A 25,065-nucleotide genomic window follows, 5' to 3' on the forward strand; every position below is an offset into this window, starting at 1 on the left:
GAGCAGATCATGACAACTTCCTCTGAGCTTGACAGCTAGATACCTTTCAATGAAACCATTCCCTGGAAACGACACTACGGTATTGTTGCTTATTTAGAGAGCAGGGAGCCAAGAGAAAACCACCTTCTTAGTGATGAATGGGTGGGGAGAAAGAGTAGCAGTAGAGGATTAAAAAAGAGCAGTACAATACAAATAGGCTTAGAAGAACTGTGAACCTGCCCTCAAAAAAAAGTAGGGATTCACAGAATGAAATTCCTATAACGCAAAATAAACACAAAGAGTTAAGTGTGTACTTTCTCATTCGAAATCATATAAGCAAGGATCAAATGTATATTGATTCTAATTTTACATAATCAAAAACCTAAAAACCTTATATCGATAGAAAATATTGCTAAATTAAAAAGGATTCCCCCAATTTGGGCCCTATGTTCTTGTTCTATAAAGCAATTCATAAGGGGAAAAAAATATCTTCAGACTATAAATGATGAATGTAACTATTAGGTCTCTCTCTGAGGTCTAAAATAGAAGAAAAATGTACATTTCTTCCAAAGCTGTAGCCAACAATAACTTTTGCATTCTGAATCCAACTTAAGCACATTAGTTGGGAAGACTTTTGCAAAAGTATTTAATAAGAAAGTGCTGAACTTAGCTTTTATTTTTTTCCCAGTTTTCTTAAGTGGCCTGCAGTCTATCAAATGCACTAAGTAGAACCTCTCCAAAGTATAAATGACAAAAGGAAATACAGCTTTCTTCTTCTAGAAAGCTGTTTCTACAGATCAGAGATCATCAAACTTTTTCTGTAAAGGGCCATATAGTATGCATTTTCAGCTTTACAGGCCATATGGTCTCTGTCACAAATACTCAATTCTGCCACATAGCATGAAACCAGCAATAGATAATAGATAAATGATGAGTGTGGCTGTGGTCCAATAAAAGCTTATTTTCAGAAACAGGCAGCCAGTCTGTGTGTCATACCTACCGACAAATACACTGTCTTAATAAATACTACCAAATTTGAAATAGGATGTCTGGGATTTGCTTTAAAATATTTCACAAAAAAAACACTGGAGAATAAGGAGAAAGGTTAAATAACTGGCAAAACACAATTATTGTTAAAGCCAGATGATGGATGCCTGGGGTTCATTACACTAGTCTCTATAATTTTATGAGTTTGAAATTTTCAAAATTAAAAGTTTTTAAAAATACAAGGTACATCGATGAACCAGCTCTAAAGGAAAATGAATTTCCTCACTTTACTATAAACTTTCTAAAACACATTTAATATTTTTAAACATAATTAACATAATACAACACAAAAGATTCTTAATATAAAGCTAGTGAACAATTAAAAAACTAATATACAAAAGTTTATAGAAGCATAAAGCCTTAAAATTTTCCATAATTTAAAATATAAGCTTACCTCACACAACTCCTAAATTAATACATTTAATTTATTCTCATCTTATCTAACAAAACATGTTACCAATTCCGGGTTTTAAGACAATTATTTCTATAGGGCATATATTATTTATGCTAACATATAATAGGTTTATTATTTTCCAAATGGATTAATAAGTTTTTTATTTCTCAGTTTTAAACTCTAAACAATAAATATTAATAGATACAACCCACATAAACAAATGCCGTTTAAGGTCTTCAATAATTAAAAGTATAAAGGGATCCTGAGACCTAAAAGCTTAAAAGCCTATGACATAAACGCTTTCAGTGTTGTTGTTAAAGGATGTTCACCAAGCAACTATCAGATATATGCTCAAATTTTTCCTTTGAACAATAATCATCATACAGTGGAGTAATCCACTGTGAAGGCTATCAACATACACCCACAAGAGGAAGACACTTAAACCTTCAACAGAAACTTTTCTTTTTTTTTCCCTGAGGAAGATTTGCCCTGAGCTAACATCTGTGCCAGTCTTCCTCTATTTCATATGTGGGTTGCAGCCACAGCATGTCTGACGAGTGGTGTAGGTCCACACCCAGGATGTGAATCAGCAAACCTGGGCCACTAAAGCAGAGCATGCCAAACTTAACCACTAAGACATGGGCCAGCCCCAGAAACAATCTTTTAAAATTGCCAAGTATATCAAGAATAATGTATCCATAGGGAAACAAGAGCTCTATGGTGTTGTCACCATTATGCAGACAACTGTCTCCTGAACCAATAACAAAGAAAAATGTGCCAGCAAACATTTCTAATAAACAGGCTACCTCCCATCAGATCAAGATATGCAGTCTCACTCAATGCAAGAAGCCAGAAGTCAAGCTGAAAAGAGCTTTAGGAAAATCATAATGAGTGCGGATGATTTTTTAAATGTTCTAAGTTTTTCCTCAACGTTCTCAAATACAGTGATTTCAAATATTATCAAACAAAATTTATTTAAATAAGGGTCATAGAATTATCATGACATTTGAGAACTTCTCTGTGAAAACATTTCAATTATCCAAGAACATAAGGAATTGCAAAATTTTCCAAATCTAAAACTAAAATAGTAAGAATCCATAACACAGATTTGGTCAGATAATAATTAGAGCAAAAATGTTTATATAATTGTTCATTCTTTAATAAAGATGAACCAATACTTATTTTTCAAATACAGTACCACTGTAGCATTTTTAACCAATTTTGCTCTTTCCACATATGGTTCTTTAAAATGTTATCAGATTATTTCATATTTATTTGATTAAGCACAAATTTCCAAGTTGTTTTATAAATTTTGTTATTTCTATTATCTTTTATGAATATGAAAACATAAAACAGTAATAAATGAGATGCAGAGACATACTTACATCATAATCTGTAATTCTGATGCAAAGCTTATAGACTTCCCAACACTTCTTCCAGAACTTGAAGCGGCAGCAGACATTGGGCTGGCTGCAGTATTATTCATCTAAATAAAAAAGAGAAACAAAAAGAAATGTACTTAACTACAAATAAATGCATGGAAAACAGAAACAATTATAAATTACTTCAAAAAGTGTAGAAAATTTTAAATTTCTGATTTGTTTTATGTAAATCTGATTTGTTCGTACCTAATGTTCTTTATTAAAATGAAATAGTAAGGTGGAAAAAAACTGCTTAATCAAATATGTTATGAAAAAATTACTCACTGGAGTGATAACTACTTCAGTACACATTGTGTAAGAAGTAACAGAAGAAAAATACTCATTAAAGTATTTTAATAGAGCTTAGTGGTGTTCAAAATGTGTTCCAGGGAGCCCTAAGGTTCACTGGAAATATCTCAGGGAGCTCCCAGTGGCCCCCAAGCTTACACCCACCTCCAGTTCTGTCCAGAACACCAGAACAACAATACTTTTTCTATTTTATATAGTAGAGTTTCAAGTAAGATTTCATTTAAAGAAAGAGTTGCACAGCTGTAAGATACAAAATTAGAAAACCACAGCATAATCTAATTCTCATTTGAACCAAAGCCTAAAATACAAATAATACAAATCAAGCCAATTAGTAGAAAAGAAGTAAGCATTGTGATATTTTATAATCTTATGGCTAAGTAACTCATCAATTTAAAATGTGACTTTTTCCCAGTAAAATTAAGCTGATGCATTATGGGAAAACTAGACGCCAATCCTAACGTCATTTTATTTAACGCATGTGGCAGCCCCATCAACAAGAATTAGTGAAAATAACATTAAAATAAAATAGTGAAAGTAGACAAAAAGCCTCAACTATTACACAGTAAGTGTCCAATAAATGTTAGCTACTATTTTATGTTTATATAAACTTTACAATACCATAATGTTCCTTAACATAAAAATACTTTGCAGATTCTAAAGAAGAATTAACAAATTTAGAACATATGATAAAATAAAGCAGTACTGAGAAGTTAGAGTAAATTAATTAGGAGGTGTCAGGAGTCAGACTGCCTTGGTTTGAATCTCAACTCTGCTACTTCACCAGGACTTTGAGCAAGTTAGGTAACCTATCTGTGCTTCAGTTTCCTCATCGGTAAAATGCGAATGATAACCCCATCCTCTCAGGGTTGTGGTGAGCGTGAAATGAACTAATATGTACAGAGCATCTAGAACAGTTCTGAGCATACAGTAAACACACCATGTTAGCTATTATAAACAAAAAGACCTTAAGAATTCTCCCTTTCTTAATCTGTTAAAAGCTTCTACGAAAAATTTAGATTACCCTTACTTCACAATCACAAGTTTAAGAAACTTGCATATTTTCTCTACAAGACCTCAATACAGTTCAACAAATATTAAGTAGTTTCCTTATAAAGTTAGTGCCGTTTTACTACTGACATCTCTACTGCTACTAGTCACCTTAGCTCAAAACCTCAGTCATTACCCTGGACTCCTCCTGCACTCTGTAATTTGCAAGAAGCCAAATAAATTCTACTTTGTTTACGTTCTTACATCCCCCCCTTCTTGTTACCCACATCGCTGCCCAATTTATCTTCTTAATGCATCCTCTAATCTGACCACTCCTGTGGGTAATGGTGGCTAAAACTGATAAAGGAAACCTGAACCAGAGTCATTCACCAAGGGCTGAGGTGGAAGGCTGGGCCCCATGAAAGAAGGCTGAAAAAAAAAAAACTACTACAAACCACTGCCTGAGATAGGCCATATATGAAGTTTTTGAGAAGGCAGAGGACAGAGATTGAAGACAAGCAGCACGCTGGCTGACTGGCTGGATCTAGAATATCCCAGTATCCTTCTGTGGCAAGACCAACTATCTGCCAACATAAGCCCTGGTCTAGTCTGAGGGCCTAAAGGGCCAGGCCAAAACCACTAGAAAGAAAATACAAGAGCAGAGAAAGAGAAGGGAAAAAGTCTCACTCAAATTGAGCCTGAAAACCAAAATTCTAAAACACATTAAGAAGCTAATGCTATAAAAGACCATCACTTTTTTGTTTGTTTGTTTGTTTTGAGGAAGATTAGCTCTGAGCTAACATCTGCTGCCAATCTTCCGCTTTTTTTTTTTTTTTTTTTTTTTTGCTGAGGAAGACTGGCCCTGAGCGAACATCTGTGCCCATCTTCCTCTACTTTATATGTGGGATGCCTGCCACAGCATGGCTTGCCAAGCGGTGCCATGTCTGCACCCAGGATCCAAACCAGCGAGCCCCAGGCTGCCAAAGCGGAATGTGCAAACCTAACCACTGTGCCACCAGGCTGGCCCCGACCATCACTTTTTTGAAGCCTAAATTCGTCCTCTTTTTTTCACAAAGACTTTTGGAATAAGTATGTTTCTCTACAAATAATATAGGAAAAGCAGCACCACCATTTGGAACTTAGGTTAAAGAAAATAATCACATCACCAGTCCAGGATTAGGGCAAAATAAACAGGAAACCGACTTCCAGGAACAGTCCTGCAGAATGAGGACAAAGTGATAAAAGAAGAACCTGGCTTTCTCAAGGACCTTAGAAAATGGTTCCCTTGTTATCCCAACAGAAGAATGACAGAGATATGATATCCTGGAGAAAATGCTGATCTCTAAGGTTAGGTATTAACCCCAGCCTCCAAAAACAGTTATGATTTAAATTGACTCATGTCAGACTTGAAGACAGGCCATTCTATGGGATTATCCTGCAGCCAAATGTCCTGAGACAATGCTGGCGCAACCTGCCCCTTCTTCATACTGAAATCCAGTCTCCCCACTTTAATGCTCTGGGAAGAGGAGACATTTCAGAAAGTCAGTTCATACTAAAACCACAGCTTTCTTCGGTTGTCCTCCGACTGCAAATGTTTCACATCAAGAGTATTTATTGGTAAGAGGTAAAAGGTCCCAATCCTAGTTCATTATAACCACGATCATCCTTTCACAGTCAAGTTATTTAATTTTTAAATCAAGCAGGTGAATAACATTTTTCTTGACATGATGAGCTGATAGCTCATTAGAATCTTTAAAATAATTATTTCCCGTAACCAAATTTTGTTTGATGATTTAGATAATTAACTTCTTTAGACATTAACTTCTTTACACATCAAAGTCCTATCATTCCAATGCTTTATTTCCTTTCTGCCAGACATTTAAAAAAAAATGTTGGTTAAAAGCAGAAGCACTCAAGTCAATTTTCTCTAATAAATACAGTTAACATGGAACTGAAAACCTACTGTAATCTTCTCAATGGGTTAATGTCCTGCAGTTGTTTTAGCTTTCAAGTGAAATGCAGCTGTTTGCCATATTTTACAAAATGAATTCAGATGTGCAGATGGAGACCTAGATTATTTCAACATGCCACAGCTTAATGTGAACCCGAGGAGTAAGTTCATCTCTGATTAATACTTACATTTAAATCTGATCATCAAGCCAATAGCCAATACTATGTCACACCTGTAAAAATCCTGTTCCAGAGCAGAAAAATTAACTTCTTTCAATTTAAAACAACAGAATTTAAGGACATACCCCTTTCCTTAGAAAATACTGCAACAACAAAAAATTTAACTGTAATACAGTTGTACATCACAAATGTGAATTAAACAAAAGTGTCAGCAACATGTTACTGGGTTTTTACTTATTGTTACTGGGTTTCTACTTATAGCTCATATTTTTGGTGACTAAATGACCAAAGAAAAAATACCATGAAACATCTTTAGCTTAAAATACCTCAAAGAGTTGAAAACTTTATTACTAGTTACAACACCCTCAAAAAAAATCAAAATTTGGATTGTGAAATCCATCTACCTATTTATTAAAAAATGGTAGAATCTTTTCCTATACCTTCTATTACATCACTGCTGAGAAAAGTTAACTCAAGCAGACCTATGTACAAATTCTGAGCATCTAGAGAGTCTCAATTCCAATCATTCATAACCTGAACATCCCACATAGTATAAATAGAAAACTGCTAAAATCTGAACATTTTCATTTTCATAGAACTCCAAAGGCAGGAAGCAATTATGGTTAAGCCAACACCATTATACACTGCCTTTTAGTTTTGTTGTAAAAAAAATTTAAAAACTCAAGTTACATCATGATCTAAATTTCTCCTGCTATGAAAAATAATACAAAATGATCATTCAATCACTGAGAATGCAAAAAATAAAAAATACAATGTACAAAATTTTAAAACATCTATACCTAGTGTTTGGGATAACACAACGGTAATTCCAATAAATTTATATATGCCCCATTTCCAGCGGATTTTGAAAGGTATAAAACTCAACTGTCCATTCAACTATCTGCTAAAACTGAAGTAACATGAATAATCCAAAGAACAGATGATTCACATATAATTTATAACTGTTTTGAAATCAACAGCAATTTTTCTGAAACTGCTAATTGTATTTTCCTAACTAAAATATCATTTGTATTCACTTACCATATATCAGATGAGTTCAGAACCTGAAATAACACATCTACCATGGCACTTCCCACACTGCAGTGTACCACTTCCTCATCTTCAAGCTGCTAACTGCCTAAGGACAGGGCACTGCTTTATCTATAACTTTGATACCTAAGATACTGCCCTTCGGGGCGGATGCTCAGCAAATGCAGGGCGAATGGTATAAGAAAGAATACAAAGATAAGAAAGCGTCAGCCCTGCCGTTGAGGAGCTCACAGCCTGCTGAAGTTAACAGATATGACCAATGGAATGACTTTAGAGAGAATGCACCAGATACTACGCAATAAGAGGGGAAACATCAGACCCATTCAATTATTATGAGAAACTGTACTGAGATTTAACACTTGTTACAATCTGAAAATAAATCATATTTAACCGCAGTTTTAAAAAAAACCAGATAAATGAATAGCAAATCCAAATTAATTACTCCTATCTCGCTGGATTACTGTTAAATGACGTAGGTGCAGAAGTGAAAGTACTTTGAAAATTATGAAGCACCATAAAGGGCAATACATGATCTAAGGAAACATTTTGTGTCACCATTCATTGAGCAACTATTTTTCTTAAAACTACTGGAACAAGAGTAAGTACTTCCTAACCAAAATCAGTTTGATTCTAATTACTATGGATAAGAAGCTATAAATATTCATAAGGAATGCCTAATGATCAGAATGACAAGAGAACCACCATTTTAAAACAATTACCAAAGACTTCGTATTCATAGACACAAAAACTCTTCCCTACAATATATATACTATTCCCTGGTATATTTTCCCACCACACCTGCTTCCCTGTCCACCATTCCCAGTTCTATAAGAGCAACACTACTCTTCAGTCACACGAAGTCAAAAACTCCAAGGCATTTTTGATTCCCCAGTCCCTTCCCTGCCTGTATCCAGACACTCTGGTCCTGGCATTTTCTCTTTTTAAAAATCAATTCTAAATCAATCCCCTCCTTCCCAATCTCACCTTAATCAATACCCTTACTACAGGATCTTTTAAACCCATCTCCCAGCTTTCTAATTAATTCTGCATATTACCTCCAGAGTACTCCTTCTAAAGACGTGTTACTCGTCTTCTCAGAAGCCTCCAATGGCTCTCCTTTGCCCAGACGACAAAATTCGTCTAACATCAGTCCCACGGGACCTCCCCAGCCTCCCTCCATGCAGCAATCAAATCAACCATTCTGTGTCTCCCTAACCACGCAGGGTTCTTCTGAACCTTGACCCTGCAGTCGTCTCCACTCACAACACCTTTTGTTTCCTCTCCGCCTATCCAAACCAGTGGTCTACAAGAGCCCGACCTGAGCTCAGTATCTCCAAAGCCTTCCCAGACACTCACCCATCAGCAAGCCTCCTTTCTCTGACATCTAATTGTTTTAGTTTACTAATACTTTGGGTTTAACATTAAACATTTTAGTGCGTAGTAATTATTTTAGTTTATTAATAAACCTCTGCCCTATAATCTCTCCCCCAACTATTGGCAGATGACTGCACCTCCTACTTCACAGAGAAATAGAAGGCTTTTATTTAGCAATTCCCTCCACTCTCCTCTACCAAAGCCACTGCATCGTCTGGACTCCCTCCTCTTCCAACAAAGGCACCCTCGTATTTAAAGCCAATGCACCACCTGTGCTTTGGTTTGCTCGTTCATAACTATTTATCAGGGACCTACTACACGCCAAACGCTGCGGTAAGAGCTGGGGTGTAGCAGTGACCAGGCTAGACAAAAAGAAACACATTCCAATGCAGGAGACAAGCACATAAGTACAATGTGAAAGAGGCACAGATACTCTGAAGACGAATTAAACAAGCTGATTTCAACCAGGAGATGACACTTAATACAGATCTGAACAAAGCCCAGGAGGGGGCTCTGGAGAACTTCAGGTAAAAAGAACAGTGAAGTATCAACATCCTGAGGCCAGTGTGGCTAGAGTGAGGAGAACAAAGGGGATAAGGAGTAGAAAATAAGATGTGAGAGTCAGCAAGAGGCCAGATGACACAAAGCTCTGTCAGCCATAGGAGGTTAAATTTTAGTAAGTATAAAGTGAAGCTATTAGAGAATTGTGAAAAGGGAGGTGACCCGAAATGTTTTAGGTTTTAAGAAGATAACTCTGGCTGTGAGAATACACTATATACCATATACTGTATACTGTAAGGAAGCAAAGGCACAAGGAGACCAGTTAGAAAGTTACTGAAGTTGTATAAACAAAAGATGACAGGGGCCTGAATCAGTGTAACAAGTGGAGATGGTGGGAGAAGTCAGATTTCCGGAACGTACTTTGAAGGCAGAGCTGACTTGCTGATGGATTAAACACGGGATGTGAGAGAAGAGCAGTCAAGGATGACTCTGAAGCTTGGGGCCTGAGCAACTGGTTGAACAGTGGCACCATTTATTGAGATCAAGGAGACTGGAAAGGAAAAGAAACAGGAGTTCATTCGCGCCATGTTAAGTTTGAAACAACTATTCGACACTGGAGTGGAGATGAAATCCTGCAGAAGCTTTGTGACAGATGTTGTAAGGCAGGAAACTGAAATAAAAGTCATGGCCATGGGGTTTTTGTTAAGAAGGATAATTAATCAATAGAATAGAACTGGGTAATAAGGATCACCTAATCTGTCAAGTTCAGTTTCTCCATCTGTCAAGAACAATTTCTACCTGTCTCAGATGGATGTCATAAAGAAGACAGGGACTAAGGCATAGGGGGCACTCAAAAAACGTATCTGAATTGAAAGAAATATCAAAACACCTGGCAACTGTGAAAATTCCCAATTAGGCAGATATAAACCGTGTATTTACATATCCTAGTTGGCTACATGATCAATTTTTTTTTTAACCTACATAGGAGCCCAGTGACAGACTGCTCAGAAACACACAAAGTTCTATTGTTACATTTTTCTTCTTTAGTCTCATGTTAACGTAGGTTTCTATTCCATGTGCTCTCATATCCAGTACTCTCTCCTACGGAAACTGAGTTTCAAAGAAAAATTTTATTCTTTGCAAAAATGGTCCTTAAAGAGCAGTGCAAATGTGCCAGCCAGATCATCCTAAAATAAAATACTTAACATCCAAACCCTGACAAAATGACAAGCTTACTTTTCCAATGCTGAAGCACTGTGTTTTCACATAAAATATTACATAATTGAGTGACTTAATGGTTAACTTTTCAGATATGTGCAAAGTTTTGGAATCAATTATACTTCTAACAGTAAGAGGTAAGTGTATTTGACAAGGATGTCAAAAAAGGAGCAGATTTCTTAAACATCCAGATCCTCCTCTAGTCTAGATCCACATTTTAGAAATATTAAACCTTATGAGAACTCCATATTAAATATAAGCAATTCAATAAAATATCTGATTTGGTTAAAAACATAGTTCATGTGACAAAAAGAAAAAGGAATGGGAAATTTACTGTAAGCATGTAAAAACTACGTGAATCTCTATAAGCATCTGGGAGTTTATCAAGGGTTTTTCACCCATATTCACTCACATTTTTTGACAATCACCCTACAAGGCAAGCATTTCCCCCCCACCAATGAGGAAGCTAAGAGTAAAAATACTAGGTGAAGGTCACAAATCTAACAAACAACAGGCTTTGATCCTAACTAGCTGATAACCTGAAATATTCAGTCAATCTACATACATATTTTAACAAAAATTCACCGATCTTCTCCCATTTTAGTACCTTAGTTTTTTCATTTGTAAAAGATGCCTACCACCTTTAACAGACAAAAATACCATGGAATTACTGAGAAGCTGTACATGTAGTAGTCAGGACGCTTGTCATTAAGTTATCTTAGAGACTGATGACCTTAAAAGTTAAGTTTGGGGCCAGCCCCATGGCCGAGTGGTTAAGTTCACACACTCCACTTCAGGGACCCAGGGTTTCACCAGTTCAGATCCTGGGCATGGACATGGCACCGCTCATCAGGCCACGCTGAGGCGGCGTCCCACACAGAAAATAACCAGAGGCACTCACAACTAGAATATACAACTATATACCGAGGGGCTTTGGGCAAAAGAAGAAAAAACAATAATAATAAAAAATAAGAAGATTGGCAACACATGTTAGCTCAGGTGTCAATCTTTAGAAGTAAATAAATAAAAGTTAAGTTCAGGAATTCTTTGCTTAAAAGTAAATCTTAGGCAAATGGATAAACAACTACAACAGACAAAAGTATAACTACGCAAATCGGTGGGAGTGGGATCAAAGACATCAGAGGTTCAGAAGCACAGTTTACAAATCACTAATTTCATCCAAATCCCTCATTTTTCAGGTGAGGAAACTGAAGTCCAGAGGGGTTTCTTGAACTGCCCAAGGACACATCACTATTTAGTGATACAGGTGGGACTAAAACTGAGGTCCCCTGACTCCCAGTTGAGTTTTTCTACTAACCCACAAGGAACATAAAATAAAAGCTGACCGTAATTAACTCACAAGACCTCCAGATGTGTCTGTCATAGTGAACTTTGGTGTGAAATATCTGCCTATGCCAACTCACAGGTTAGCAGTAAAGAGCTGGAGTCTGGAGGTCAAACACAGACTCTAACCCCATGTGACCTTGGGCAAGTCACATCACCTCCCTGTCTCAGTTCCCTGATCTTTAAAATGGAGATTACAAACACCCGCCTCGTAGGTTACATGAGGCTAAGTAAATACAGCACTTAGGACAGTGCCTGATACATGGAAAGCACTCCATCCGTGAGGAGGAGGAGGCGGGGAAGGAGGAGGGAGAAGATCCAAGCAAAAGGACAGCTTCTTGAAAATGTATCACGAAACACGTATATTCTCAGAGAAAGAATGTTACGATTAGGAGCAGTCTTTTAAAGATTCAAAAATAAATAATATGAGTAAAGCGAAAGATACAGGATTCAGTCATAAAACCTCTACAGCATTTAAAACAGCAAAAGTACACTTCAGGATTTTAAAATATTTATATTTGCATAGTATTTTACAATTTATAAAATGCCCTCACAGAAATTATTTCAATTTACTGCCCTATGAATTCAATGAACACAGCATTTTTTCAGCAACTGCTACATACCATATGCCAGATAGCGTGCTATTTTCACATTCATTACCTCATTTAACCTTCACTATCCATTAACTATCAGCCAGATATTATCAAATGCAGTGGTATAAAGCAAAATTGACAGATCTGTTCCAGAAAGTAAAAATCTCATCAGCATACCTGTTAAGTGGGATTGACATGTTTGGATAAATAATGAGATACAGCACTTAACACAATGGAAGGAGCACTTCGAGCGCCCACGGAAATGCTGGGTCTCCCTTAGCAGTGGCATGGAGTTGTTTTGTGTACAGAATATACTGTAACCAGATCAATAAAGCACCACTACTGTGACTCACAGTATTATTTGTCAAAGGGACCAATCTTGGGTAACGGTGCCTATTATACTTTATTTATGCTGTTTCACATATTAAAATACACAACAATTTTTGCAGGTTTAGGGTTAGTCTTTACTGGAAGTAGCAGGTAGACAAGTTGAGACAAAAACAATTAAACAATGTTTGTAAAACAAGACAACAATCGATATAATTCTCATCTGAAGCCTCCAACAATCCTGAGAGGAGGTGGGATGAGGTTAGGTACTAATTCCATTTTACTCATGGGGAAGCTGAGGCTCAGAAAAGTTAAATACCTTAACGGAAATCACAAGGAGAGAATATGGCAGAAAAGGGCTAAACCTAGGGATTTGGAATTAGTTTTAAGCGCTCTTTGCATCTATGCACAGTGCCTCTCAGAACATTAATATCTCTTCCAGACCTGTTATTCAAAAACCTTCAGGCTAGAGAAGCTAATATTCATTGAGTACTTCTATGTGCTTCGATGTACCCAACTCTGCACCCAACACGTCACATGGGTTACCTCATTCAACCCTTAGCAAAGTGAGGACTCGAACCAAGTGTGTTTGACTCTCAATAAAATATTTTATCCATTACAGGATAAACTCAAATTAATACAATAATGCATTTGGCTGAATTATTTTTCTCTACTATTTTGGTGAACTATATGCAAAATCCTTCTTTAACATTCTAACACATAATAAGCAGATCTCTGACTGACTTCACTATTCAATCTCTCCATAAAATAAAACAGATGTTATTTTCAACAAAGTCTTTTTCAAAAATAGTCAATATTCTGATGTGACTGACACAGGCTTTCTTTGCAGCCTCCTATACCAAAAGATCATTTTTTGAGAGAGAACCAAAAATCAAGCTGCCCAAGATTTCTATCCGATTATAAGGAGAAGAGGAAAATTTCTGAATTACCAGTGGCTTAAATGGACAGGTCACCTGCTGGCCTCATTCCAGATATCTCAACTATTATTTAAACACATAAGCAACAACTTTGTCACTACTTTAAAGCAAGTACATTTCCGAACCCACAATATAGTTAATCCTACTAAAATTACATATTACAAATTTCAGCAACCCTAAAAGTAGGATAACCCTATTATTATGTGGTCCCAACTGGGACATTTGTGATAGCGAAAGGGGCTCTATTAATAACCATGCCGGGACAAACAGGCTCTAAAAACATGATGGTCCCAGAAAAAGTGGGGTATACAGTTACCCTACATAACAGCAACTCACTTCGATTTGTACAGTATGGGCTATTCTCTGCATATACTTAATTCACAAGCTTTAAGTTTCTGTTCTAGATCTAACAATTATCTTCAGCCTTGAGACTAAGGACACCATTTTGCAGACATCAGGCCAGAGTTAAGGGTACTACCTATAAATAAAGGTTTTTAAGTTTTATTTTCAAGCTTAACTTTATAAACATTTGCTTGAAAAAGAAAAAAACACCTACATATTTCAAAGAAAGTAATCGTGCGAAATATCACGAAATTTCAGATTTATCTCTTTAAAACCACAAAACTACTTCTAAAAGGTCCTGATGTTCAAAGGTTATTATGATAGTTGATCAAATTGTTTTATTATGCCAAAAGTCAAAAAAAAAAATAGAAAAAGTTTCAGGAATAAAAGAGTTGAAAAGTTTTCACTGAAAACTACCCAAAGTGATAAAAGATAGCAGAAACCCCTGGTCACAATACAGCACAATAATGATTAAAGGAAACTCCTGTTACTATTGTTATGGCTCTCCAAATGAATCTGGCATTAGCTGTACAACCTAGGGGTCAAAAGAATGCTTTGCTTTAATTTGTCAAGCTGTAAATAAGTACTAACAGACCCATGCTTTGAACTATAGTATTTGAATGAGAGGCATTATTTGAATATAATTACAATTCCCTAAGGCAATAAATGTTCCAATAGTTGGCTTCTCTGACTTAAAACTCAACCAAATCAAGAACCGGAAGGGGCCTCACAGTCCAGTCTCAAAGCTCTAGACCTATGCTGTCCAGTAAGGCAGCCACTAGCCACATGTGGCTATTTATACTTAAATTAATTAAAATAAAATTAAAAATTAAGTTCCTCAGTGCACTATTCACATTTCAAACGCTCAAGAGCCACGTGTGTCTAGGGGAGACCATATTGGGACAGCACAGACTAAAGAATATTTCCATCATGGCAGAAGGTTCTATTGGACAGTGCTGCTCTAGACCTAGACGGCTCTAGATGTTTGCTTGAATATTCCCAGAGACAAGAAACTTGCAATAGCACAGTGAAGTGCATTCTATATTTTCAAAGTACTAACTGTCAAGAAATCGTTCCTCACATTCAGTCAAACCCAGCCTCTCCGGGACATCCATCAGAAATGCCACCTGTTCTGTCCTCAATTTGGTCTTCGAGTAAATCTTTGCAGATCTAACCTAATTCCACTTCCAAAGTTCCGCCCCTCACACATACTAAGACCCTAGGTCCTCTCCTCCCAGATAAATATATACTCATTGCTTCCGAAAGAAACGGCTGAAAGTTTCTATCAGCCTCATGGAGTTACGCTCGTTTATCCACGCGTACAGTCACAACAGATGTCCGGGATCGTCTGGGAGTGTCAGATATTACATTCCACCGCCCCTATAAATCCACTCTCGCTTGTCAAACCAAGAGTCTTGATTTTTAATTTTAAAAAAAAGTCACAGTCATTCTGAATTTCTTAAAACATGGAGAACTGAAATTAATCAGTTAAGTAACTGATCAGTGGCTGGCGCTGTTGTAGTCATTTAACGTGTCCATCCTCACATGATCCTCACACTGTGAGCTAGGCTATTATTATCCCCATTTTACAGACCAGAACATCCAGCCAAAGAAGACGGGCTAAATAATTTCCCCAGGGGTCACAGAGGTGGGCTCCCCCAGAGAGAACGGAGCCCATTCTGCCCTTATTCTGGACGCTGCACTTGTACTAATGCTACCTAACTCTTCTTCCACGCTGCCCATAAGGCGACAATTTCCCGCTTTAAGGACTCTTCCCCCAAAGCAGTCCCCAGATGACGCGCGGCAGGCGCTCCCTCACACCCCCGGCCACGCCGGCCCTGCCCGCCGGCCGGCTCCGCGCGCCCCACGCCCACCCGCCGGCGGGGAGGAGTCAGCGGCCGAGGCCACCCTCCGCGGGGACCCGGGCGCCGCGCCGGGCCAGCGCCTCACGCGACCGGCCTCCTTCAGCCCTCGAGCGCCACCGCCAAGGACTCCCCCGCGGCCGCCCCCGGCGGGGGCCAGGGCGGGGCCGGCGACACGGGGCTCGCCGCGCGGCGTCCTTCCCCGTCCCCAGCCCTCTCCCCGCTGCCCCGCGCCGCCCTCCGCGCCCCCTACAACCTCTGCTTTAAGAACACTTGTAGGCACGGCGGCGCGTCCCGCGTGGAGACTGTGGGGGTGGAGATGGTGCGGTTTCTGCTGCTGCGGCCCGGGACACGCTTGGAAAGGGGCGGGGTGGGGGGCTCAGAGTGTCGACACGGAGAAGGTGGCTGCACTGGGGCGGAGGGGGGCGCAAGATGGCGTGAGCCCGACTCTCGGTGGGGCGGGGGCTGCGGAGACGGAGGAGGGAGCGCTACCGACGCCCCCGCCACTGGCGGCGCTGGCGCTGGCGCATGCGCGCTCGGCCAGGTGGCGCGCGGGCTCCTTTCCCGAGCGAGCCACTTCCGCCACGCTCGCGGGGGGCGGGGCGTCGTGCGGCTCGCGGGCGGCCGCTTTCCCGGCGGCGGCGGCGGCGGCTACTGGGAGAGAAGGGATGAGCTGAGGCCCGGAGGTGTGCGAGGGCCAGGCTTCCTTAGAAGTGGAGCTGAGAGGGCTAGGATTTTCGAGGGATTCGGTGGCCGACGCAGGAAGCTTGTTTTCAACTTCAGGGCAGAGACCGGCCCTTGGAATTGGGCCAGGAATTGGGGTGAACCGAGGTCTTGGCCGGATTGTGCTTTTAGAATGGTGAAGGGAAACGGAGAAATCAGAAAGACCCGCTCCCCCAAAGCACCGAGGGTCGTGGTGTGGACATGGAGCCCCTCCCGGGATCCAGAAGCACCAGCCCTTCCGCAGGCTCTCGCACCCCATCCCTCCCCACGCTGCCCCTGCACAGTCGTTGGAGGCGGTGGGAGGCTATGGTCCGCAATTTCCTCCCGACCCCGACTCATTTTACCAAGCTCAGGCGTTTAAAGACCACGTTTTTATTATTGAAACCTTTTTCTATCTCAAAGCCTTTTATGAGTGATCTGATATTTTTCCTTAGGATGTTGGCCTGTTCCTCTTTTGGAAATCTTGCACTCCCACTGTTGAACTGTGCATCCTGTCCTCTGACATTTGAGTGTTACACATGTAGTTCTTACGTAATACAGTCGTACGACAATGATTTCGGTTGCTTTCACTCTTTATATTATGTGAAGTCTTGTTTATATTTTTAATGTTGTTTTCAGCTGCTTAGGGAAGAAACCTGGCTTATCCATGCTTATGTCCGCTCCTAAGACGTCAAATATTATAAAATATAGAGATTCAACTACTAACTTTCATCACGTCTTTCTAAGCATTACTGCTTCGGTTATTTTCTTGTCTATGAATATTTGTGTTCTGAAATAATCCGTTCCTTCCTCCTTTTTGCTTACATTGTTTAAAATAGCAACTTATTTGGTTATTTCCTCTGTGGATTGCAGTTGAATCTTCTGTTAATTTTGTGTTTAGTTCTCTGTAATCTCCCCTACACTTCAGTATTTGCCAAATACTTAAAGTTCCAAAAGGTTAAATATATTTAGGAGGTAAAGTTTCACCATAATGTGTAAATCAGGGCCCAGTTCAATGCTGGGCAAAGTGTAGAGTGGAAGGGAGAGTGACAATGAGAGACAATTGGCCTAATTTCTTACAAAGGAAGACTGGTTTATACAATGGTTGAGAAGCGCTTTCAAGTACATTACCAAGAAAATTCAGAGAAAAATTAATATTAGATCTAATGAAAGATAACCTGAAGCAGATCATTTCAATTAAAATTATGTTCAATTAATGTTGCCGTAGTGGTTCTTGCATAGGCGTTTTACCTGCATCACATGGAGGCCAGATTTGACCTAGTGTTTCCGAATAGAGCCCAGATCTTACTCTCAGGCTACTGGTGTCTAGCTTACATATAATCACACACAACGGGAGTTAATGAAAGTGAGCTATGGAGAAAGGAAACTGAGTTAAACAAGACTCTGGTAGAGAGAGCTCAAAAATTCACTCTTAGGAAATTGTGAATTGTGCTGTTGGCAGAGATCTTAGCTTTGAAGTCACGTCAGTTATCCTAGTGTTCCTACCTCCTGTAATCTATTAAAATTCATTTGTAAAAAGTTTGATTTAGCTATGATTTTGTTTGTAGTTCGAGGGCACTGCTGTACACAAAGGCTCAAAAATATTTTCCATTAGATTAATATCAAATATCCTAAACTATCAACACTACCAGGATATCTTAATTATGATAAAGCTAAAACAATGAAGCTGTTGCTGCAATTAAGACATTGATGACTACCACCTCTCTGAAAAATACAAGATTTCCAAAGCATGTGGAGAAAACATATCAGGAGACCAAATGAATTCATCACACCACAAAAATGTCTCCATCCCTCGAAAAAAGCCGTTAAAGGAAAACGAAGCATTGTTGCTGTAGACGTTCAAATTCCTCTGGGATAATAACTTCATATAGACCCACCAGTGCAAAGAGAAAGTACACATATCTAAGTAAAAGTGCTCTGTGGCATCTTTTAAAGATGACTAGATTAGGTAATAAAAGAAGCCCTAATTCTCATGAGACTAGCAGAAGCCGTACCTAATATGGAACCATCTCTGTGATAAAGTGGGTTCCTCTCATGGGGATGCTATGGGGCCAGTTCACTTCAGGTGACCTGCAAATTCTTACTCTCTTGTGATCCTTGACTCGTTTACTAGGATACTTGTGGAGGCTTTTTCTTTTCCTATTTGTCAGTTATTTTATCCTTTGCTATATTTGCCTTAGATTTCTAGCATCTGTGTAGTACCCATGGAAATAAACTGTATAGAACTGCATATTGTTATACAACAGGGAAGGGATATGGAATGAGACAAAGCTCAGGAGGAATGGGAGAATGGTAATGTCTAAATCAGGCAAGCAGCATGGGCCTCACTGAGAAAAGTGGCATTTGAATTATGACTTGCAGAAGGTGAAAGAGAGAACTGCAGATATCTAAAGAAAGAGCATTCCAGAGCCAGCCCTGATGGTCTAGTGGTTAAAGTTCGGCTGTCTCACCACTTTGGCGGCCGGGTTCGTTTCCCAGTCGTGAAACCACAGTGTTTGTCTGTCAGTGGCCATGCTATGGCAGCGGCTCACATAGAAGAACTAGAAGGACTTACAACTAGGATATACAGCCATGCCCTGGGGCGTTAGGGAGAAAAAAAGAAAAAAGGAACAGCATTCCAGACAGAGCAACCTATGCCAAGGCCCTGAAGTGGGAACAGACCTGGTAAGTTGCAAGAATGGCCAGGAGGCCATTTTAGCTGAAGCAGAGTGACCCAGAAAGAAAATAGTGTAATGTGATTCACAGAGGTACCAGGAGACCAAATGGTGGAAGGCCTGTATGCCTGGGACTGGAACACTGTTAGCAGAGGATTGGCATGATGTGATTTAGGCTTTAAAGTGATTACTCTGGCTGCCAAGTTGAAAATGGTCTGTAGAGTAGCAGGTCTTATTGCAGTAAACCAGGCAAGAGATGATGGTAGCTTGTACTAGAGTTATTACAGTAGACGCCATAAGACATGGTTGGATTCTGGATATATTTTGAAAATAAATACAATTTACTGACAGATTGGATTTGGAGTCCTAGAGAAGGAGAAGAATCAAGGATGACTCTAAAGTGTTCTGAGAAACTGGAAAAATGAATTTGCCGTTAACTGAGATGGGAAAGACTGGAGATAGAGTATGTTGGGTGGGTGTAAGAGACGAAGAATTCAATGTTAGGTATAAATAAGTAATTAAGTACAGTATTTGTATTATCTTTAATGTTTTTGCCATAAGTAAGTTTTTATGGAAATGAAGGAAAGTTTGTAACTTTTTATAACACTTTAATTAATTTCTAATCCCTCTCACATAATAGAGGCCCACCTAGACCTGTCTAACATATGTCAGGGAATGTTTTACTTTTGTTTTAGGAAAGGGTGAGGAAAGTTAAATGTTCCCTTGTTAAAAAAAAATTTTGTTTTAAATAAATAACTTCTTTTTTTGGTTTATCAATACCTAACAGTAAGTGGAGAATTCAGTCGAGACAAATAGACAGAAACATCCAGTTCCCCAAAGTATTTTCATTGAACTATTTAGATGTAAAACTGGATCTATTTCAGTGAATTATTTGAACAACTGCCTCCATTTTCTATTACACATATACATTTATTTTTCTATTTCACATGGAAACAGGGCCAAAAATTAATCAGTGCCATGAATGTAATAAGCCACAGTATGGCTAATGCAATTCCTGGTTCACACTCTAAAGCTGGGTGCAATAAACCTGTTTTGACTAAGGTCAATGGTTAAATAGTGATGGAGGAACTATACCAACAGATTTGACCAAGTTACTTCCTTTTTTTTTTTTGGCCTTTTATAGATGCAGTATAAGCTGTATTTTCTCTTTCCAGAATATATTAAAAACAACCTCATTAACTCAGTCAGTTATAGTTAAAAAAAATATGGGCTCTGCTGCCACTTATAAGCCATAACACCCTGCGCAAATTATTCAACCTCTCAGAAAATAAGTGTAAATATTGCACTATACAATAGGTATAAGAATACCTATGTGGTAGGGTTGTTATCAAGATTTAAATGAAAAGTTCCTGACACGTTGAAAATGTTCAATTATAGTTATAGTTACTATTGTCTTCCAGTTTTTAATTAGCGTTGAGTACTTTTTATGATGTTTATATTTTAGATGCATTAGACATGGGAATAAATTAAACACAAAATCCTATCTCAAGTATTAGGGTTTTACTTTTTCTGAATTCAATAAATATGTCGATATGACAAATACTCTTTTAACAAACATTTATTGAGGACCCAGTAAGTACACCAGTCATTAGGCCTTGGACACAATGATAGATAACATAGTTTATGCCCTCCAAAAGACTCCTTACTGATAAATTTAGGAGGGCCAAAGGTATATAAACAAGAGCAAAGGTGCTATGATAAAATGTAACCCAGATGTTAGCTGAGATCTGCCTGACTCCTAAGCTCTAGGTTAGGATTGGCCTGAGCCTCCATGCCACCTCGTCTGCAAGCCCAATGCCCAACCCAAGATTTCTTCATATTTTGGGGGAGCTAATGTTCTCATCGCCCCCTCTTGCTCTGAACTTCTGCGTACGCTAAATTCGTGAAGTTCATGGACGATCTGCCAATTGTCCTCATTCCACAAACATCTACTCAGATGTGGAACTTAGCCTTGTTCCTAGATTTCACCCAAAAGCATTTTCACAAAGCTCTGTGCGGGGACAGCAGATTTCACCAAAGTTTTGAGATGAAGAAAGGGAGTTTACATCAAAGAAACACAGCTTACAAGTAAATGCCTATTCTATTCTTAAAAGCCGTCCTGCCACATGCCGTGTTTCTCTACGATGCCCCCTTGTCTTCTTTCTATTCTGTCCTTCTCTGTCTTCCCCACCTACAAATTCCTATTTATTTATAATGCTAAGTATTTTGGTTACCTTTTTTCTTTTCTTAGACTCCAGCAGCCCCAGTCTTTGAAGACTTACTGGCCTTCAAAGCAGTTTATTAATATATTTTCTTAAACAATTTGGAGATCATTTCCTTCAAAACCACCAGCTGTAGTATAAATTATTTCCTTTCTGTATGTGCAGATTATAGCACTGATACAAAGTAGGGAGTAGTCATTTGAGGGCAGTAAGTGTTCACTGGGCAGAAAAACTTGTCAAGGAAGGCAACCTCTCTGACTCTCAGTTGCCTCAGAAAATGAGGATGATATAAACTTCAAAGTCTTGTTGTGAGGATTACATGAGACTGTATGTAAAGTGCCTGGCACATAATAAGCATATAATAGACGTTTATTATTATTACTATTGAGAAGATGCCATTACGGTATTGAACAGTCTTGAACAGTGAGTAATAGTAAACGAGGAGGGATAATCTAGGCAGAGAGAGCAGCATGAGCAAAGCCACAGTATGTTAGAGGGAACTGGAAGGAGTCTAGCATGATGAGATCATAAGGAGTAAGAAAGGAAGCCAGAAACTTGGTACGGGCCAGATAAAGAAAGTCTTGTGCATCATGTTAGGGAATTTGGACTTTATCTAATAAAACCTGGGGAGCCTTGGAAATATGGGGTTTTTTAATGTAATGACACAATTAAATTTGTCTATTAGTAAGTTGACAGTAACATGCAAGAAAGGTGAAAGGTGGAAGGGTGAAAAATTGGAAGGAGCTACCAGTTCAGGAAAGAGATGATATGGGCTAGAGCTATGTCAAGAGATTAGGAAATGATAAAAGGTGACAAGTAAGAGAAATACTAAGGAAGTATAACTTAAAGGACTTAGTTACTGGTAAGATATGAAGATAAGAGTAAGGCAAAGATGGAACCCAAGGATGATTCCAAGGCTTCTCAACTTACTGAGTGGCAGGTTAGACCTGTTGAGTTTAAGGTGACCATTCAAAATTTCAGGTGGCTATAACCAGTAGTTAAGTGGGCTATTCAGACAGAATGGTGGAAATAGAAGCTAGAATAAAGTCAGGAATCCAAGAGAGTCCCTGGACATTTAGATTTGGGAAGCAGCAGCATACAGCATATAGCATTTCACACACATTACTTAGATGTGGAATTTAGCCCTGTTCTTAGATTTGGCCTAAAAGTGTTCTCACAAGTATCTGCATGGGGGCCATCTGAAGCCAAGGGAGTCAGTGAAATGCCCAAGAGAGCATACACAGAACAAAGGGGTGAGTCAAAGATTGGATTCTAAACACCCACATTCAATAGGAGAGGGAGAGGAAGGGCCTACAAAGAGCACTGGAAAGGTGGTGGTGTCATAGAAACCAGGAGATCAGAGAGTTTCAAAGAGAGAGATTAACAGTACTAAAATGAGAATTTGAGTTAATTGGAGTTAGCTAGTTCAAAACGACCTTTGGCAAAGCAGCTTCAATAGAGTGGTAGGATTAGAAACTTGATTATAGTGACTTGATAAGAAGTTGAGAAATCAAGTGTGTTGTTCTTTCCGAGAACTTGGCCTGTGAAGAAGAAAGCGAGTAGCTAGAGAAACATCCAGGGTCAAAGGAGATATTTTCAAGATCAAGGACTTGAACTTGTTTATAAGCATTGGAGAAGAAGCTGGTAAAGAGGGAAAGATTGAACACTTGAGATAGAAGAGGGCCAATGACAAAATCTCAAGGATGGAAAGATGGCATTAGATCCTGGAAGAGATGTGAAGGTTTTTGATCAAGAGTCCAGGAAGTGGGATGAGCCTTAAAATAGAAAAGGGATAGACTGGAAGAAAGGAATAAGAACTTGAGGCACTTCATACCCAATGACCCCAACTTTCCTTGTAAGGTAGGAAAGTGGGGATTCTGAAAAAGTGGAGATGATGGTGTAAAACAGGTATAAATTGCTAAAGTTTTGTTGAGCCACTGTTGGGAATGAGAGAGAGATAACCAAGGACTTATTAAATTGAAGATTTGCAGAGTATAGAGCAGTGGTCCTCAGAGTATGGCTGCGGCACCTACATCTTGTTCGAAATGCAAATTTAGGCCCCACCCCACCAACAGAATCAGAAACTCAAGGGGCGGAGCTCAACAATCTGCTTTAATAACCCTGCATGTGACTTTGAGGTTCACTGATGCTTGAGAACAACTTCCACAGAACTTGTGACTTCCCCCAACTAGCAAGCAAACTATACTACTCTACCACATTCTAGTCATTTGCTAGTTACATTTTCCATATTATAGTAAAATATATTTATCCAGAACAATATGCTTAAGAATTTTAAAAACGCTACTAGTTTCCCTCTGGAAATGTGTGTCATACAAGATTAAAAATTCTAAACAAAGAGAATCTTATCTTCCAAGTTTTACAAAGCAAATACTATAAAGCATTTTTGCCTCTCTACTCAATTTCTACATTTATAATAGAGAAATAATAAGATTGTTGTTCACTGCATTGAAAGTATTCAGTAACTCGCTGTATAGTAGCAGTTCTCAAATTATGCTCTTACGCTAGTATCATCCATTTTAACTAAATAATAGTCGTCGTTTCTCAATTCATGGGGAGAAGGTTTATGAATTGAATTTTCTCAATTTTAAATTATTCTCATAAATTTTTCTTAAACTTTTGGCCCTTGCAACTGCTTATCTTTCAACAAATGCTAATAGATTACAAAATAAGTGAACAAATAGTACATGAATATTAATGAAACTTGAAGTTAGCCAGTCATGCTTAGTTCAATAGTTTCTCTATAATTGGACACATGTCTGTGACTGATTTTTATATTACATACCAATAGTACAGTCATTTTCTAAAGATTGGCACCTAAGCTAACATCTGTTGCCAATCTTCTTTTTTCTTCTTCTTCTTCTCCCCACAGCTCCTCTGTACATAGTTGTCTGTTCTGGTTGTAGGTCCTTCTGATTCTGTTATGTGGGACGCCACCTCAGCATGGCTTGATGAGCGATACTAGGTCTGCATCTGGGATCCAAACCAGCAAACCCTGGGCTACAGAAGCAGAGCAAGCGAACTTAACCACTCGGCCATGGGGCAGCCCCATACAGTCATTTTCTACTACCATTGTTCCAACAATGTTGCCTTTGCTCAAATATTTGGAACCTAACTTGGAACTACTTTCAAGATCTGGGGGATGTTCTTTTAAATACCCTAAACTATGGAAAGCCAACAGTCATTGTCTCAAAGGATCTTAAAGACTTATTTTATAGGCAAATAGGTAGATGGGTGATTAGGCTGATTTATTCAGGTATGCCTTGCTTTAAGAAATATGACATAATATGTGGAAATCCATATTTAATATCCATAGGTCCACATAGCAGATGACAGTGAGAAATTCCAATTATTTACAGATAATACTAGCTTCTGAAAGTTAATTTGTACCATACACTAATGATGGATCACAGAAGGGATATAGGTCCAAGCCAACAAGCCTTAATTATAACCTGATTAGAATAGTGTGTAAATGAGAAAAGAGGTTAGTTAGCCACAAAGCATAGAAAAAGCAGAATTAAAACAAATTGGCATAGCACATTCCTATACGGTGGAGATGAGTGGGAAAAGAGAAATGGCTCAGGCTATCAGATTCTTAATATAATTCAAGAATTCAGATTAGGAAGCTAACT

General features: G+C 38.7%; 2 protein-coding genes across 20 annotated transcripts in view; one reads left to right on the top strand and one right to left on the bottom strand.

Moving 5' to 3' along the window:
- SUPT3H (SPT3 homolog, SAGA and STAGA complex component) overlaps nucleotides 1–16,406 on the bottom strand; it is a 465,747-nt gene extending 449,341 nt beyond the window's left edge. For 6 of the 14 annotated variants that reach the window (XM_070586121.1, XM_070586120.1, XM_070586119.1 and 3 more), the window contains exons 1-2: nucleotides 16,073–16,406; nucleotides 2,806–2,906 (exon numbers count right to left, since the gene is read on the bottom strand). In XM_070586121.1, the coding sequence (XP_070442222.1) occupies nucleotides 2,806–2,906 (101 nt within the window). In that variant the 5' untranslated portion in view covers nucleotides 16,073–16,406. Of the gene's footprint in view, nucleotides 1–2,805; nucleotides 2,907–9,612; nucleotides 9,743–16,072 lie in introns of those variants that run through there. The other 8 variants (XM_070586115.1, XM_070586114.1, XM_070586113.1 and 5 more) reach the window with 3 other exon arrangements.
- Nucleotides 1–25,065, top strand: part of RUNX2 (RUNX family transcription factor 2) — a 315,413-nt gene that overhangs the window by 35,555 nt on the left and 254,793 nt on the right. The gene's annotated exons all lie outside the window — the stretch shown is intronic.

The sequence above is a fragment of the Equus przewalskii genome, chromosome 19 (assembly GCF_037783145.1).
Source record: "Equus przewalskii isolate Varuska chromosome 19, EquPr2, whole genome shotgun sequence".
Classification (NCBI taxonomy): domain Eukaryota; kingdom Metazoa; phylum Chordata; class Mammalia; order Perissodactyla; family Equidae; genus Equus; species Equus przewalskii.